Source organism: Lampetra fluviatilis, chromosome 5 (genome assembly GCF_964198595.1).
Source record: "Lampetra fluviatilis chromosome 5, kcLamFluv1.1, whole genome shotgun sequence".
NCBI classification, from domain to species: domain Eukaryota; kingdom Metazoa; phylum Chordata; class Hyperoartia; order Petromyzontiformes; family Petromyzontidae; genus Lampetra; species Lampetra fluviatilis.
In genome coordinates, this window is record NC_136279.1 from 17,604,777 (window position 1) to 17,621,225 (window position 16,449).

Below are 16,449 nucleotides of genomic sequence, written 5' to 3' on the forward strand. Positions count from 1 at the left end.
TGGCCTTGCCACCTTACTTCGGCCGCTCACTCCCGATGAGCCTCATTGTTTTCTCTGCAGCTCGGCGCGAATGGTGCCCCATTTTCTTGATCGTGGTGCAACGAGGGGTGGGGTGTGTTGGCCTACCTGACCAGGATTTGAACTCGTAGCCCTCCAGCTGCGAGTCGTGTGATTCGCTACCACGTCACCGGGCCAGTATATCGTGGAGACATGACAAACAATTCGGAAAAGAATTGGCAAATTTCCCAGGCATAACGTTTCTGAAAAGAGATCGTTTAGGCTGTCCTGAGTAAATAAAGTATTATTAATGTTTATGAATCGTAAAAGTTTGGAGAGCGTTCAAAGTTATCGACCTGTGTTTTTTTTTTCACATTGGCTCTGGAACATGGTTTTCCTTGCGGCGCATAATGTCCTAGCTCGGGCGATCGTGAAACGCGGCCGTGATTTACGGCGTTCGTCTCGCCAGATCACCACGGCCGCCTCTACCTCCCCGCGTGTTCGCCGCTCGCTTCGCCGACTCGGGCGCCGTTTCAAGGCCGCACGACCCCAATCTCTTCGTTAGAAATCCCTTTGAAACACCCATCCGATTTTCTCCTCGAGTGGACGTGACCCCCATCACCAGTGCAATTTATACGTGGCCTCATCCTCCTCGTCCTCCTCCCGGTTTGTGCCCGCCGAATCGCTGGTTGGGCAGCCACACCGGAAGCGTGCATGGTGTATTTTTAACGGCGAAACTTCCTCCCGTGGTGCCGCGGAGATGCGAGGCGAGGAGGAAGCGCGCAGACCGGCGTGTGTGTTTGTGAGCGCACGTCCACTGCTTGACGGACGTGGGACAGCTGCCCCCCCCCCGCCCCCCACCGCGCCAAACAGCTGCGTAGGCGGAGCATGGTGGCGCTGTCCTCCGCGGGCATTCCTGCATGGCACGCAGGCGCTCCACACAGAAGCGCATTGATTCACTTTGAAAACGTTGGTCCCGCTTTTTGGCTGTTTTTTTCTTACTCAAACCGTTAATCGCGGGCCCCCAGTTTTATCCCAATGGTGCTATTGGTGTCAAATGACTCGGTTGGTATGAAACGTCACAATTATACGTAACACTCGTTGCCCCCCAACTGTGAAAAACTTAGCAGGACCCTCGTCACAGGCCGTTCCTGAGACTCAGTGAGGCTTTCTTGAGTAAGCGATGTAGTAATAAATAATTAACGGCCATGAGACAAAGTCTGCATTCAAATCTCTCGCGAAGCGGTGCAATCCTTCGTGTTGGAGAGAATGGCTTGTTGAGGCGGTTATCGCAGAACGAGTGACGGTCTTCGCCCTGTCATCAATGGCTGCACGTAAAAAAAACCCAAAGCATTAAATTTGCTTGTCAAATAAATTTGCTTGTCAAATAAATTTGCTAAATTCTGAGAGTGGACATTATCGGTTTGACTGCGATGTGAAGAACATTTTCGTGGCAGGGTTCTGGGAAGATGCGGCCCCTGGGAAGATGCACGGGGTGATCCACGGCTCGCTGCAAGAGTTCAAAAATAGCTACCTCTTCACATGACATAACACTGATAACACAAGTGGATTTAAATTGGGGAAAGGAAAAACGTTAAATCGTAATTCAGTCAGGAGTAATTGGCCGCTCGATTCAAAATGCGGTAAGGGGTTGAATCACTCGCCACCTATTTTGCATTGATAAAATTAGTACATTCTAGTTGGACGTTTACAATGGGTGTCTTCACGAGAGATTGGTCCCCAGCATAGGAATGTGGAATTTCACCACTGAATGAGAGCCACCAACAGGGGTGAGAGCCAGTCGGTGCTTTTTTGAGCATGAATCAATTTTGACGGAAGACGCTCACTGTACATCTCATGCGGTTGGATGAGCTGCACAGATTAGAGACCTACATTTGTCATCCAAGGCTTTATTTGCCGGTTTCTCCTCCTCTGGTATACCCACATTTCCCCCCCCCGTCCCCCTGTGTTTCTGCGGCCGTAAGTGCCCTATCTACAAATCAGCAGAAGTTGGTTTGTTTTAATAAAACTAATGGACGGAAAAGTGGGCTTTTACTCATGATACACATCAACGTACAGCTCGCGAATGATGCTGCACAGCGCATTCCTTCCAGCTCTCTTATTTCGGTCGGGCTAGTAGGCGGGCATTCCTGCCTAAAGGATGTCACTTTGAAAATAATCTCTGCTGAAAAGCAATGATGAATTAATGTTGGTCTTTTTGTCGTGTGGCGGCGGAGAGCCCACTTTTCATGGCTTGCTAAGAAAAGCAGGCGGCTTCCGCTGCTTCAGAAACGTTCCAGATTGCGGGGACGGGTTGCGTCGAAGAAAATCTCCGTGCCCCCCCCCCGACCTACCCCACCCACCCGCTGCTCCCCCACCGTGCTGCCTCGTAAGGCTGTTTGCCGCCGACGCGACAGTCATGCAGTGCCTTCCGTAGTCATCTCTCTGTTTTTTTCGTACATTCACTTTTTGCCCAAATTTGGACAAACTCTGAGACAACGATGGCCATTCTTAGATCTTCAATCATTGTTCACCTGAGCATCGGGTTGAATAACAGGCCCCAATTTAAACATGCATGAACTGGAACGTCTAATGATATAGTTTATTATATAGTTTATCCATTTGTCACCCATGAAAGTCGTAGTTTAGCAGTTATATTACACTCTCCACCATAGACTCTCGAGCCATTGTGTTTAATTGTAATTGTGATTTGACCCCTTCGATTTGAAGCTTTCGTGACTGCAGGAATCCATACTCTTTGGTTCTTTCGATAAAGTCACGTAGGTATATTTTCAGAGCACGTTTATTTGCATGTTTTTCCACAAGTACGTGTGGTTAATGCAGACTGGATGCCTTGCATAAGGTATCGATTTGGTGTTCGGACATCTTAACGCAGCTGTTTTATTGCCAAAACGGGTAAAACCCCATCCTTATATTTTCATCGTCTCAACGTGACTTTACCGAAAGAACCAAAGACTATTTGACCCCTTGTTAAAAGTTTCGACATACGAACAACTTTCATCGCAGCTCATATCGGCGTATTTATACTCGCACAATTGCTGAATCAGAATGATTAGAGCAACATCTCCCCGTACTCGCCAACTAATGTCCGCTCGCAGGGCAGTGCCGCATCACCACCTTGGGCAGCACGGGGGAACAGCTGTGATCAGCGGCTTCCCTTGGCTAACAAAAAAAATACATAAATCTATAGCCGGCCATTGGGATGACCGAGTTGAGATATGGCGTGAGGCGCTCTGAGATGCTTCTGGGCCATTTAAGTGTTAAGCCGATACAAATAATGATTTCTCATTTTCACCGCCCTCGAATATTTTCCGGAGTTATCCGTTTGAACCTTATGGCGGGACTCCGGGGTCCAGAATAAACGCAAGTCAAAATCTTAATTAATTTATCTAGGGCGACTCTGTCCCAACGCGCACATAAACGCCACGACCCACCTGGCGCGGATCATTCTGTTGTCGTGTCGTCGTCCAAGCGCAGCAGCAGCGAGGACGAATGCGCACAAGAGCTGAACAAGCGAATGCACTCCATGCTCGAGTATGGGCAGGATCATAATAAGTCTTATTCAAAGTTGCTCAAACTGCCTACACGACTTAAGTCCTTTATTTGTCACAACGGTATCCATAAAACAGTGAAACTGCTCTCTTATCTTCATTATTATTTGTGACCTACCAATGTCTGCAGCCAGATCAATCGATGACAATCCTATTACCTGCAGATATTTAACAGATGAGATGCGCTGCACCATTAATTCCTCCTGTTTGATAATACTTCTCTTGTCCGTATGCATCTGTGCAGATAGGTTTTTTTTGTTTGCGGTTAAGCCATAGTCCCCACATACCGCTCGTATCAATGTGGATAAGAGGAGCGGTGACCCACTGCTCTGTAGAGTAACATTGGTATAAACGCTTTTTACAATATGAACAGCGCATTGAAAACGCATACTATTTTACGTACTGTTTACAAAGTGTGTTCACAAATCCACTGAGAAACACGATGATTGACAGAGGGGTGTAAATTATTTTTTCGATAGTGTATTTAAATAGAGGTACTGCAGGTAAGTAGTTCTCAGTTTTAAAGGCATAGTTTAACAAGACAACACTTGGCACCATCCTTCAAACCCATTGGTGAAAAAGATCAAAGTTTGTGTTTCCATTTTAATATAATGTTTATGCGAGAGCCGGGGGCTTATGGGACCCCGGGCGTTCGCCATAAGGTTCATTTAACAAAAGAAAAAAATATTCCGGGGGGGGGAGGGGTGGGGGGGAGGGGGGGGGGTGGCGAGGGGGTGGGGGGGGATACATAATAAAATACAAATAAATTCCCAAGATCTTTTTTTTTGTTGACAGCAACCGGGAGCGCAGATTCCTGTTAATTCCCGAGAGTGACTCTCGTGCCCCGCTGGGCCCGATGAGGTTTATGAAGTCGATCGGTGGGTTTTGGGGGAGAATCGCCGCCACTGCGACTGCTCGTGGAGTCGCACCGCGGCTCCCCGTTCACGGCTGCCGCACGCGGCCCTGCACAGGAAGTCTCGTCGTTGTCGTCGCGCTGAGAGACGCCTAAAAATAGCGGCGTATTAATGACGGCGCGGATCGCCATGACCCCCTGCCTCTCGCTTTGCCTTCGCAGGGGGAGCTCGAGAGACAGCTGCTGCAAGCAAACCCCATCCTCGAGTCCTTCGGCAATGCCAAGACGGTCAAGAATGACAACTCCTCCCGATTTGTGAGTGCACCGCTGACGTGTGTCGCTGCACGTAGGAGGCCAGGCGACGATCGCTCCGTCCGTCTGTGCGTGCGTGCGTGCGTGCGTGCGATGAACCCGATGACCCGCGTTCCATTTCTGCTCATGGCAAACACCGGTGACGATTATCTGAACTGGTCCTGGACCTCCCCTAGGTCAGCTCGGCCTCAAATGAGTGCCTGGTGCGATTTGTAAACATCGCCACTGGGGAGACTGGTGGTTCGGGCGTGGTGCTGGCCACCCACTCCCTCATGTGCCGTGCGAGCCTTCATAGGTGCTACTTGCTAACAGCACTTGCCCATAGAGTCTGTGAAGGCTATACGGAGGATCTTTGTCACATATACAAATAGGCATAGTGGTTACACAGTGCTTTGTCTGTTTCGCTACATGTCCCAGCAACCTCGGTTCCATTCCCAGCGACGTCCATCGTCAGTGGCAAGTGTCATCTGAAAATGCTCAGAGTGGCCTGCACAAGACTGACTCGGCCTCAAATCATTAACTGGTTCACTGTGTGAATTCCAGCAGCGGGGAGACAAAGCTTTGCTAAGAGCACTTACTCCACTCCAATCTATCAAGGCTAAACGGGGCGGGTGGGGGGATCTTTGTCTTGTCTTTCAAGAAAACGTTCCTTTACGAGCCTGGCGAGCGAACTTTGCGTGAAGGCTGTGACACGGTTCTCTATGGGACAAGTGGCATTTACGCCACGGTGGAGAAATGTTAACTACCTCGCTTGGTGTGCAGGAGGTCATGGGTTCGGCCCCGACCCTGACACTTGTATATTAGGGAGTTTGCGTGTTCTCCCCGTGGTCGCGTGGATTGTTCTCCGGGTCCTCCGGTTTTTCCGTCCACATTTAGAAACATGCGTTTAAAGTATTTGGCTGCTATAAATTCCCACATAAGCCACTTCGTTGAGCTATCATTGGTGGCTAGGTCACTTCCGAAAAAGAGCTATATAGCTCAGCGGGCCTTATGGTAAAAAAATAAAATAGTTGCACGTGTGTCTGTAGTGCTGTCATGCTCGTGCTGGCTGCCTCAGAACTCACTGAATTAGAATTGAAGGGGAAAACACGACTCAACTCGGTTAACACAACAACCCCGGACGCTTGTAAGCAGGCCGAGTCTGCCTGTTAGGAAGCTAAATAGACAAACGATCATTGGCAGTGCACAGCAGGACTGGAGCCCGGGCTGCCGCCGTTGATCGCTGCGTTGCCATGCCCCTCCCCCCTCATGCGTCGACCTCTCGTGACCTGGCGCGCCTCGCGCCTCATCGCCACCTTGCTCTGACCTGTTTGGCGGTGGCGTGTGAGATTTGCGAGGCAACAAAGCGGGGATCGTGTACCGCGCGGCCGTAGAGATTGCATTTTAGCTGGACGACGCACGCAGAATGGTCGGATGAACAGGCAGCCAATAAATCATCGCTCACCCCCCGTGACCTGCGCATCCACCCACCCATCCACCGTGACCCCTGACCAGCAACAGCAGCAGCAGCAGTGGGGTTGCTTAACGAAGCCACCGCAAGACAATGGCTCTGCCCGGGGAGAGCACTTCCCGCGCGAACCCGGGGCATCGTCAGAATTCCTGACGATGCTTCTTCCCCACCACTGGAACCCCCATCCCCCACTTCCCCCCCCCCACCCCACAAATTGCTTGGTTCAATTTTTATGGCACGTGATTAAATGTTAACGTATCTGACGTACTATAAATCTCTGTTACAAAGTTACGGTTTGTATGCAATCCAGATGTTACAAGTGGCGGCGTGATATTAATAGTGATACAAAAATAAAACTTGGGAGTCGCACGCGTTGCTCTGGAGCCGCAGAAACCAGTCTGGAATTGTGGAGTTGACGTGGTGGCGGTGGTTACGGATGATTCGAAGAGGTGAAAAATACTCACTCTTCCCCCCCCCCCCAATCCCCTATCCACCTCCTCTTCCCCCAGGGGAAATTCATCAGGATCAACTTTGACGTGGCTGGCTACATTGTCGGGGCAAACATTGAGACGTGTATCCTTTCTTGCGAGAGCCGTGTTTGTTTTAAAGAGTGACGGGGCCTCGCCAGGACTGCGGCGAGCGTGATTTGTGCGCGCCCGTCCCTGTTGCAGGAGTTTATTTTCTTCGCATGCCTCGCCACGACCAAAAAAGCACGCGCGATTTTTCTCCCACAGACGCAGCAACACAGAGTGTTTCGCTCTCGTAACGGAATGGCTCGCACCCCGAGCCCCTTAGATGAAAACCAAATAAACAACTCCGCCATTTGTGGTGGCGCGAGCGGCTGCCTCGCTGAAACGTGACGGCGGCCGCTGGCCCCCTCGCAGAGAGATTCAATGGGAATCTCTGTTTAGACTGGTGGAGGAGGCAGGGAGGGAGGGAAGAAAGAGGCAGAAGGAGGCGTAAAAAGGAGGGGGGAGGAAGGAAGAGGTAGAATCCGATGAGGCTTTGCGCAGCCTTTATTCACAGATGTCCAGCAGGGACTAGGTCGGTGAGTTACATTGACGGACAATACGAAAAAGATATGAGAGCAAGATAGAGACAAGGTAAGAAAGTTGAACTTCTTCCGGACCGTACCAGCCAATCGTGCTAATCGGAGGTGCGGGGTAACAACAACAAACTAAACACAAAAAGCAGTTCTAAATTAATACGTTTTCGATCGAGATTTGAAATTGCATAGCTCCAGTGGCTTCCTAATTTCGGAAGGAAGAGCGTTCCAGACGGCCGCAGGAGCGCATCTGAAAGCGTGCGAGCGATGCGGTGGCCGTCTTTGTTCGATGGCCAGCCAAAAAAGCCGCTGCTGCTGCGAGGACTAAGACCGGAATTCACGCGACAGTTTTCGCTGCCATCTGTGTAGGTCTGTTTCGCACAAACGAGCGAGGCGTTTGCGCGTGTGCCGTTTATGTAGGCATCCACATTAAAGACGCGCCCAGTAGCTGTGATTATTTCCCAAACAGCTGCAAGTGGAGCTGTTGTAGTGGGGGTGTGGGCACGCAGCCTCATTTACATGAGCTACGAGAGGCACCCCCCCGCTCCTTAATTCTATAGCGCCCGCTACTCCCCATTCCCCCCCCCCTTGTGATAGATGCGGGTGCATGGTACGGGCACTACGCACATCCAGCGTTTGGGCTTGCGGCCAGAAATGTGCGACTCGAACCGGGGTCTTGGCAAGGCCCGGCGCGTTAATGAGCGGCTTACGTGGGAGCGAGGGAGCGAGCAGTGTTCATCTCAGGCGGCGAATTAGTAATGTGTGTGAGAGTGAGTGAGCGAGTGGGTGGATGGAACGGTGTTCTTGAGTGTGCGGTTTGAGCCGTGTGTCTGAGAGTTGACGGTTTGCATGACAGGTGCGGCGAGGAGTGCTACGTGGAAGATGACGTTGATGTGCCCTGACGATCTTATCTTGTCGCGATATATAGAGCTCCTTATCCCAAGGCGCTTTGCAACAATTACGAAATTGTACATGAGATGAAAGTTGTTGAGATCAAGAGTGAGGTTATTAAAAGTGGTCATGTAGTTGCGGTGACTGTTCGGAGACCACGTGGGGAGTAGTTAAGGAGAGATTGGGGTAGGCCTGGTCGTCGCTGGGGGAAGTAGCAGCAGGAGTAGTAATCTGGGTAATGATGGGGTTTGGGTAGGCCTGGTCGTAGCTGGGGAGCGGGGACGGGGAGTAGCAGGAGTGGGATGGGCTAGGGCAGGGGTCTGCAACCAAAATAACAAGGAGCATGTGGTTTATACGAGATGGTGGTCCTGAATAAATTACGTTACGGAGCAGTCCTTAGAGCTGCATTAAACTTCCGAGCCGCAGGTTTAAGATGTGCCTTAAAGGAAGGGACGGAGCAAGTCGCGGTGGAGGTGACGATGGTGCCTCCGTCGCGCGATCTAAATCTCACGACAACAATGTCGCGCCGAGTGACGTTGAGAAGCGTCGTTTACCCCCCCTTGACGGAGCGATGGCCCTCAAGACCTGCTGGAGAAGTCGCGCGCGATCCGTCAGGCCAAGGACGAGCGGGCCTTCCACATCTTCTACCAGCTGCTCACCGGTGCCACCGAGCACCTGCGCAGTAAGCGACACCACCCCCCCCCCCCCCCCCCCCCCCCCGGTTGAAACTCCGTGACCCACCATCTCTTTCTCTCCTCTCTCACCCTCACCGTCGCGCATGCACGAGCATCATTGCCGGGATGAGAGCCCCCTGAAGGGACTAATGGACGATGGTCAAGAATAACGCATGAGCGGGGGGTGGGGGTGGGGGGCGGCGCTCCTTAAAGAGCTTGCGTTCAACCCCCAGAGCAAGATGCGGTTGCTGTAATCCGATTGTTGCTGTCGTGTGCGTGTATGCGACGCAGCCGAGCTGCTGTTGGAGGGCTTCACCAACTACCGCTTCCTGTCCAATGGCTACGTGCCCATCCCTGGGCAGCAGGACAAGGACAACTTCCAGGAGACCATGGAGTCCTTGCGCATCATGGGCTTCGCTCACGAGGAGCAGATGGGTGGGTGCCGGGTGCCGTGGCCTGCGTCGTGTTGCGCTGCCGGTTAACCGTTTCTGTGGCACTCGTGTCATGGTTCGTAAAACGATCCAAAAAAATGTTTAAACGGGAAGCCGAAGGAAAATTCCCGCGACCTCAGTTTTGCAACGGTTGCGAGGGTTGTTTTTCAGCTCACCGGTGAGGTGGTGACACAATCATAATTGGGACATTAAACTCTTGTTCACCTACACCACGTGACCGATTTAATTCGTTTGGCAAATTTGTCGGGTAGTAGAGAGACTGTTCTGAACGACTCCGATTTGGTCAGATCGTTACATAGTGGCCTAACACGAAAACTTAATGTGATCAAATTGGCGGCGACAACCTCGGAAAGCTTGCCTGACTCTCAATGCTTTTTTTTCTGGATGCTTCTTCATGGGTCTTTTTGACCTCTTCCATTCCCAGAGAAAACCCACCACACATACGAGGGATAACAGTCAATGTTCTGCCGTGCACCCACTTGCTGTACTGCTATCTCCTCTGCATAGTCACCTTGGCAATCCCAGCCGGTTTGGGAGTCCTAAAACTATTCTCCGTGTGAATCGCCAACCCTTGCCTCCAAGGCACCTGATACCAGGTGCACATTGCCGCTGCTGACGCCAAAGTACATTGTGTACGGTATCAGTAGACTTGTAAAATCCGACTGATTAGGGTTCATTAAATAAATATAAGAGCGTCATTTTAAACGTTTATTCGTTCTCAAGTTATATTTTTACTGCGTAACGTACGAGAGCATCCGGAAGAAATCCCCACGTACGGGAAGGGAGGAGGGTGGGATAACTCTGAAAAGTCCACACAGATGGGTTCGCAAGCCCCTTTTGCATGCCGCCACCTCCTGGTTGCCTCTGCAGCCCTCCGGCGTTGGGAATTTCACAGATCTCTCACCCACAATGCCTTGCCTCCAAAGCGCTGAGTTACAGGTGTGTACACACTGTGAGCGTGATGCTGCCATTTCTGCAATGGTGATAGCGCTCGACACTGCGTTCAAAAGTCGCTGGATTCTATCTCCTGGCGTGGCAGTTGAAACAATGGGGTACTGGTCCTGAATTCTGTCCCAGCTGTCCTCTCGCCTCCTTCCGTCCGGCAGTGCAAAAGGGTGGCGCACCACGGTCAGCTGATCGGCATGTCGCGTGCAGTAGGGCAAATCTGCGGGTACGCCCAGCCCTTAAAAAAAAACGGTCTGGCAAGCGTGGAAAAGTTAAGGACAAAGTGATCCTGTAAAGGAGCTAGCTTGAGGACACATCCGCCAGCAGCGGTGTAAAGCAAGGCATCGCCTTTACCGTTCGGCACCGCACGCAGCAGGAAAGTGGGAAACCCCAAGAAGTGGTCACCTCCTCACCTGCAAAGGGGGTCTTTGTCCTGTAGAGGGTATCCTGTGACAGAAGCCGTGAATAATCCGTACGGTCACCGATCTCGATGACGATTTCGCAGCAACCGCATGGACTTGTATCGAAGTGTCCGAATGCAACCGCGCACAGGAACAGTGGTGAAGTAAATATTCGCGAATGTAAATAACAAACGTTCCCGCCCACCGACTGGGCGTCTTGTTCTTCAACTGTACGTCGTTCAAATTTGAAATGAATTGCATTGATGTTCCCCGCTGGCGCCACGATTTGTTCAAGTCAGCCGTTGCCGCCCTGCTTGCCTCGCCAGTAGCTCGCCCCACGACACATTCGTCGTGAAAGACGGGGAGCAGAGGAGACGTTAGGACGCTCGTTGTTGAAGCGATGGAGCGCCGCCAAACGGCACGCACGGGGGTTGGTTATGAATGTCAACCGCCGATGCGAGACCACCTGCCCTGAAGTGTGGATCGGACGTGTGGACAGCAACGAAGAAAATAGAGCAACAAAAACTGAAAAGCGCACCGAGACGAACGGAGAGAATACATGCATCTAATTACGTCGAGGTATAGGAAGAGCAGTGGGGATGGATTATGAGAATCAGAATAATTATACTGGAGAAATCCGATAAGCGATGAAGTTCTTTTTCACAGATGTCCAGTAGGGGCGGGTCAGAAAGTTACAACAACAAACAACACAATACAGGAGTGCAAAGTATAGGAAAAGGTAAACAAATCACAATTTTTTTTTTTATAAACAACTTTTATTGTTTTACCAGGTAACGCCCACTGGGCTTTTTGCTTCTTTTTCAGAAGCGAACTGCCCACAAATGATAGCTCAACAAAGTCCCTTATCATATGGAAATTTACAGCAGCCAAATAATCTAAGCAATCTAAACGCATGTTTAGATTCACAGGTTAAAGGCACTGACGAGTGTCAAGAATAGTGAGAGGGCTTGGGCAGGACATGTCACGTCGAGAAGGAACGAAGACTGACGGGAGTGGCAGAACAAACGGGCGGGACGCGCCTGAGTGGATGTCCTCCCGTGTGAGGACGGGGCGATGGCATCGGCTCGCGCGCGGAGGTGCTGGCCGGATCGTTAGTTCGCACGATTGCGATGGTACGGCGAGAGCGTGGACAACGCCTTCATCCAACAGTGGATTGATCGCGGATGATTACGATGACGACGATGATGAAGACGTCCGTTAAGCGAGCGGTAATGGACTTGTCGTGTATCAGCTGGGAGGAGACCGCCGCACGTATTTGGAACTGGGGCTGGAAGGGCGCAGCTGTCTGGGGGGGTGGGGTGAGGGGGGGGTGGGCAGCGGATGCCCCTTGCTGCTGTGTAACCGTGCCGCCATAGTTATTTTAAAGCGCGAGCGACACCATGACTTGCACTACGGCCTGAAACTAAGTCCACCTGCCGCGGCAGCAGCTGGGCACAGCCCGCGATGCCTCCGCCTGCTGGCACATGAGTAACAATATAATAGTGATACTAGATTACGGCCCTGTGTCAATCTATCGCTGGGTAAAGGCCTCCCCCACACGATGCTGGTCGTGTGTGGTTGTTTGATCATACTTCACCAACATTGGTTCGCGTAAGGTTTGGGGGGAGGGAGGCGGATGCCCTTAACCGGTTTTAGTTTTCGCTGATGTTGGCCGCGGGCGGGAATCGAACTCTTACCGCCTGGGTTTTATGGTTTTTCAGATCTTTTAAAGGTATTTGTTTCAATATATGCGTGTATGTATGTTGAACTTCTTTCGCACTATACTTAGCCAACCGTGATGATTGGAGGTGTGGGGGAAGGACAAGAAACTAAACACAAAAAGCAGTTTTAAAGAAATTAGTTTTCAAATAAGCACAGCCGTAATTGTATTCATAGATATATGTATATCAGCCAATCAACTAATTTCCTGCACAACCCAAAAACTAAAGGGAAAGATTGCCTCTGCGATCCCAAGAAGCGCCGGACGTCATTAACTGTACCGTGTCGCGATTGAGCCGGCCCGTCTGTAATCGTGCGCTCTGTGGCCACGCTGAACGCGACGGGATTCTCGTCGCCGTGCGGCAGTGAAGAGGCACGGCCACCGTTTCTGGGCGAGCGGGTCATGAAGGCAGCCAAACGGTATGCACTGCGGGCGGGTGAATGTCGTTCAACGTGACGTCGTTGGCAATGGCCCCTAGGACGGTCGCGGCTCTATGTATTGGACTTGCGTACGAAGTGCTGCGATCAATCATTTAAATGTATTTGCAGCTCGCGATGTTCGGCCGATTTTGGGGGGGGGGGGGGTGCGGGTTGGAGTGGCGGCGACGGTGGCGCATCGGTGAGCGCGCTTGCGTTACGAACAGAGCGGTACCTGGCTTGCTGCTCTCGCCTGCCCCCCCCTGCCCCGTTTCGCGAACCCACGCCCCCATGACCACCGACATTGCACGGCGGAGGCGCTCATGCAGCGGCGGATGGAGCCGTGCCATGGGAAGGTCTTCACTTGGCAGTGAATAAAAAAAAAAGAGGCCTGTAAAATGGAGCTCGTTGAGATGAAAGGGAATGTACTGGAGTAAAATCACATTCGGGGAGGCAAAGTTCACGTTCAGAAAATTCAGCGCAGGAAACAAAACAAGTACGGTATTCCCTCATTATTCACGAACTTGCTGTCCGCGATTTTGACTGTCTGCGGGATCGCATCTGGAACTCTACACGACTGCATCGAGAGAGAAAAAGAAAATGATGAGACAAAGTGATGATAAGTGGTGTGATTTATTATTTACTAGCTTTACTACCCGGCTTCGCCCGAGACTTGGATTCGTGTTTTGGATTATCCACGGCCTACGCGGAGGGTGGGGGGGGGGAATGCGTGACGTCAGCAGGCACGCTGCGTGATGCTGCCGCATGCGGGTCACATCATAGAATTGACGTCACCGCTCACTTATATCCATTATTGCGCCCCCCCTCCCCCCCCAAAATACAATAATCTATTTTTATACTTTTTGCATTGTGTCCAGTCTGGAAGCTACCCACATGCCAAATTTCAAGTTTGTTGCATGTCGGGAAGTATGCTAAACATTTCGAACAGACACACATTCACAAATTTCCCTTTTTTATATATATATGTATTTAATTTAATAAGGTAATTAATTTTCATAGGCCAACATCATTAACTGCAAAATTTGCTACTCACAGGCATCTCCGGAACATACGTATCCCTCGCGAATAACGAGGGAATAGTGTAAACAAAACCAAAGGGTGACCAAGCGCACGCGATAAGACTGAGAGAGCGTAGGCTGACGGACGTGAAGTCTTCGCTGTGTTTGAACACCATTGCGGTTTCCAGGCGCTTGAGCGTCTGCTTCGCGTTGGTGCCACGCACGGCGGAGTTGCTACCGAGATGCGACCTATGCCACGACGATGCGACCGATGATGCCGGAGACATCGCCAGCGATGCGACGCGGGTAACGCCGCGATGTGGCCGACGCGGTCCACGCTGTCACTGACGCTCACCATGCCCGTGTCTTCCTGTCCACCGCAGCCTTGCTCCGGGTCGTGTCGTCCGTGCTGCAGTTTGGAAATGTGGTGTTCAAGAAGGAGAGGAACACCGACCAGGCCTCCATGCCCGACAACACAGGTGCAGTACAGTACGCCACAAGTGCGAATTTCAACAACAGCCCAAGTGATGATGAGTTCAATTGGCGCGTGTAGGCTCCCCCCTACCTTTAATCATGATAACAACCTCTATTTCATAAAGCGCCTTTCATATTGAAGTATCTGAAAGTGGCACGTAAAAATAAAACTACATTCCCAAATATAGATACAATCTAAGTGAAATAGAAAGCTGATAATAACAAAATCAATGTCTGCTCTCGAATAATGATAATAATAAGTGCACAGTAATCCAACAGAACAACAGCATTGTTTTTTAAATATTATGTTACATGGAAAACCTGCAGTATAAATAGGTGAGTTTAAGACTGATTTAAAAAGTGAAACAGACTCGGAGTCCCTAATGGCCCGAGCAAGAGGATTCCACAATCTCGGCTGCGGAAGGCTCCATCTCCCAGAGAACATCACCACCACAGTCTTGTCTTACCCCCCCCGCCCCCCATATAACAACCGACGCTCCCACTCACAGTCCCCGACATTGTGTGTGTGGGGCAGTAAGTACAATCTCCTCCACGTCTTTGGATCCAGGTGTGCTGAGTTGGGGATTGTTTTAGTCCGCGGAGTTTTTGTAACTCCTCCCCTTGTCGCAGTCTGTACCTTGTACCGGGATCTTCGTTACATTGCAATAAAAATTAAAACAATAAAAATTAAACAGCAGCCCGTGCGGGACGACGCGTGCAAGACACGCCGTGCGCTGAGACGCGAGCGTTACGTAGCGAGGCCATGAGGAAAAGGAGGGATTTTTAATTATTTCATAGGCAGAGGAGAGCTACTTGTGAAGGTCCCCTAAGCCTGAACTTGAACTGGGAGATTGAGCATCATTGTGAGATGCAGCCAGCTGCATTTTATGTATGTTGAACTTCTTTCGCACCATACGTAGCCAACCGTGCTATAATCGGAGGTGCGGGGGGAAGGACAACAAACTGAACACAAAAAGTGGCTCTCAAATTAATTGAGAGACACTCGCCGCTATTTGGACATCAGGTGGCAGGCGAGGTGTTCCAGATTTTTGGGGCTGCCACTCGAAGGCTCGTGTCCCCCCCAGCGTCGAGTGAAATATCTCATTCAGCAAACCTATAACACCTGGGTCCTGTCCCCATGACCTCCCATCAGCAACGACCTCGGTGCACCTTGCCTGGCACGAGCGCCGTTGTGACGTCATCACCACTTAGTGGTAAATGGCGGCTCTTTTTGTTTTTAGTGTGATTTTGAAGAAAAAAGTTGATTTTGATGTTCATTTTTGTTCATTACCTTCATATTAATTCCCTTTTTAGGTTATTAGTTTTATTATCCAGAGCACTTTGCACGTAGTCAAAAAGGCTGGAAGTCTCTGAATCCGGTTAGGTGTAGACTCGCCATCCTATCATCCATCCAGGGACGATGAAATACCTACAACTTCAACAGCGATTATCCCGTGGAGGAACCGGCCCCCTTCCATGGTATTGTGGAATTTCTATCGTGGCCCTTCGGTGGGCTACGAACGGAGACGTTTCTTTTGATCGTGCGAGCCTCTGCGTTGCGTGACTTCGACTCGACTCGTTTGGTTAATTGACTATTCGTTAACGATCGTGTGACGCAGTGCTCTGACGTCCCCCCTCCTCTTGCCTTGCACCTCCCGTCCCAATCACAGCGGCGCAGAAAGTGTGCCACCTGCTGGGGGTGTCCGTGACGGAGTTCAGCCGCGCCATCCTCACCCCGCGGATCAAGGTCGGCCGCGACTACGTGCAGAAGGCGCAGACCAAGGAGCAGGTGAGGGGGGGGCTGTGTGGGCCAGGGGAGATGAAGAGAGAGTCGGCAGGGAGGAGGGGAGAGGGGAGAAGGGAAAGAGGTCGCGGTGAGCTGTGGCAGTGTTGCAGCAGATTAAACAAGAGCTGTCGAATAAAGCGTTGGCGTTTGATTCCAGACCATGCACACCAGCATAAAATGGTATCAGAGCCTGTCCGACACCTCCCCTAGAACGATGGTGGCCTTACGTGACCCCCCTGTATCGTGCGTGTAAACGTCAGCGCGCTGCTGGTCACATCACTCCGTTTTGTGCCTTGCCTGCCTTAACAGGTGCTCACAAACAGCAGCTGAGCCCATGCGGTGCTGTGATAAAGGCCACGTGTGTGTGTAGCGCGCAACGGTTAACGCTCTGCGCTACGAACCCAGCGACCCGAGTTCGATTCCAGGTCACACCAGTGACGAT

General features: G+C 51.2%; 1 protein-coding gene across 1 annotated transcript in view; it reads left to right on the plus strand.

Moving 5' to 3' along the window:
* LOC144932682 (myosin-10-like) overlaps positions 1 to 16,449 on the plus strand; it is an 80,091-nt gene that overhangs the window by 24,487 nt on the left and 39,155 nt on the right. The window contains 6 exon segments of the mRNA XM_078857007.1: positions 4,645 to 4,737; positions 6,694 to 6,757; positions 8,704 to 8,802; positions 9,086 to 9,229; positions 14,131 to 14,226; positions 15,892 to 16,010. Of these exon segments, the coding sequence (XP_078713133.1) occupies positions 4,645 to 4,737; positions 6,694 to 6,757; positions 8,704 to 8,802; positions 9,086 to 9,229; positions 14,131 to 14,226; positions 15,892 to 16,010 (615 nt within the window).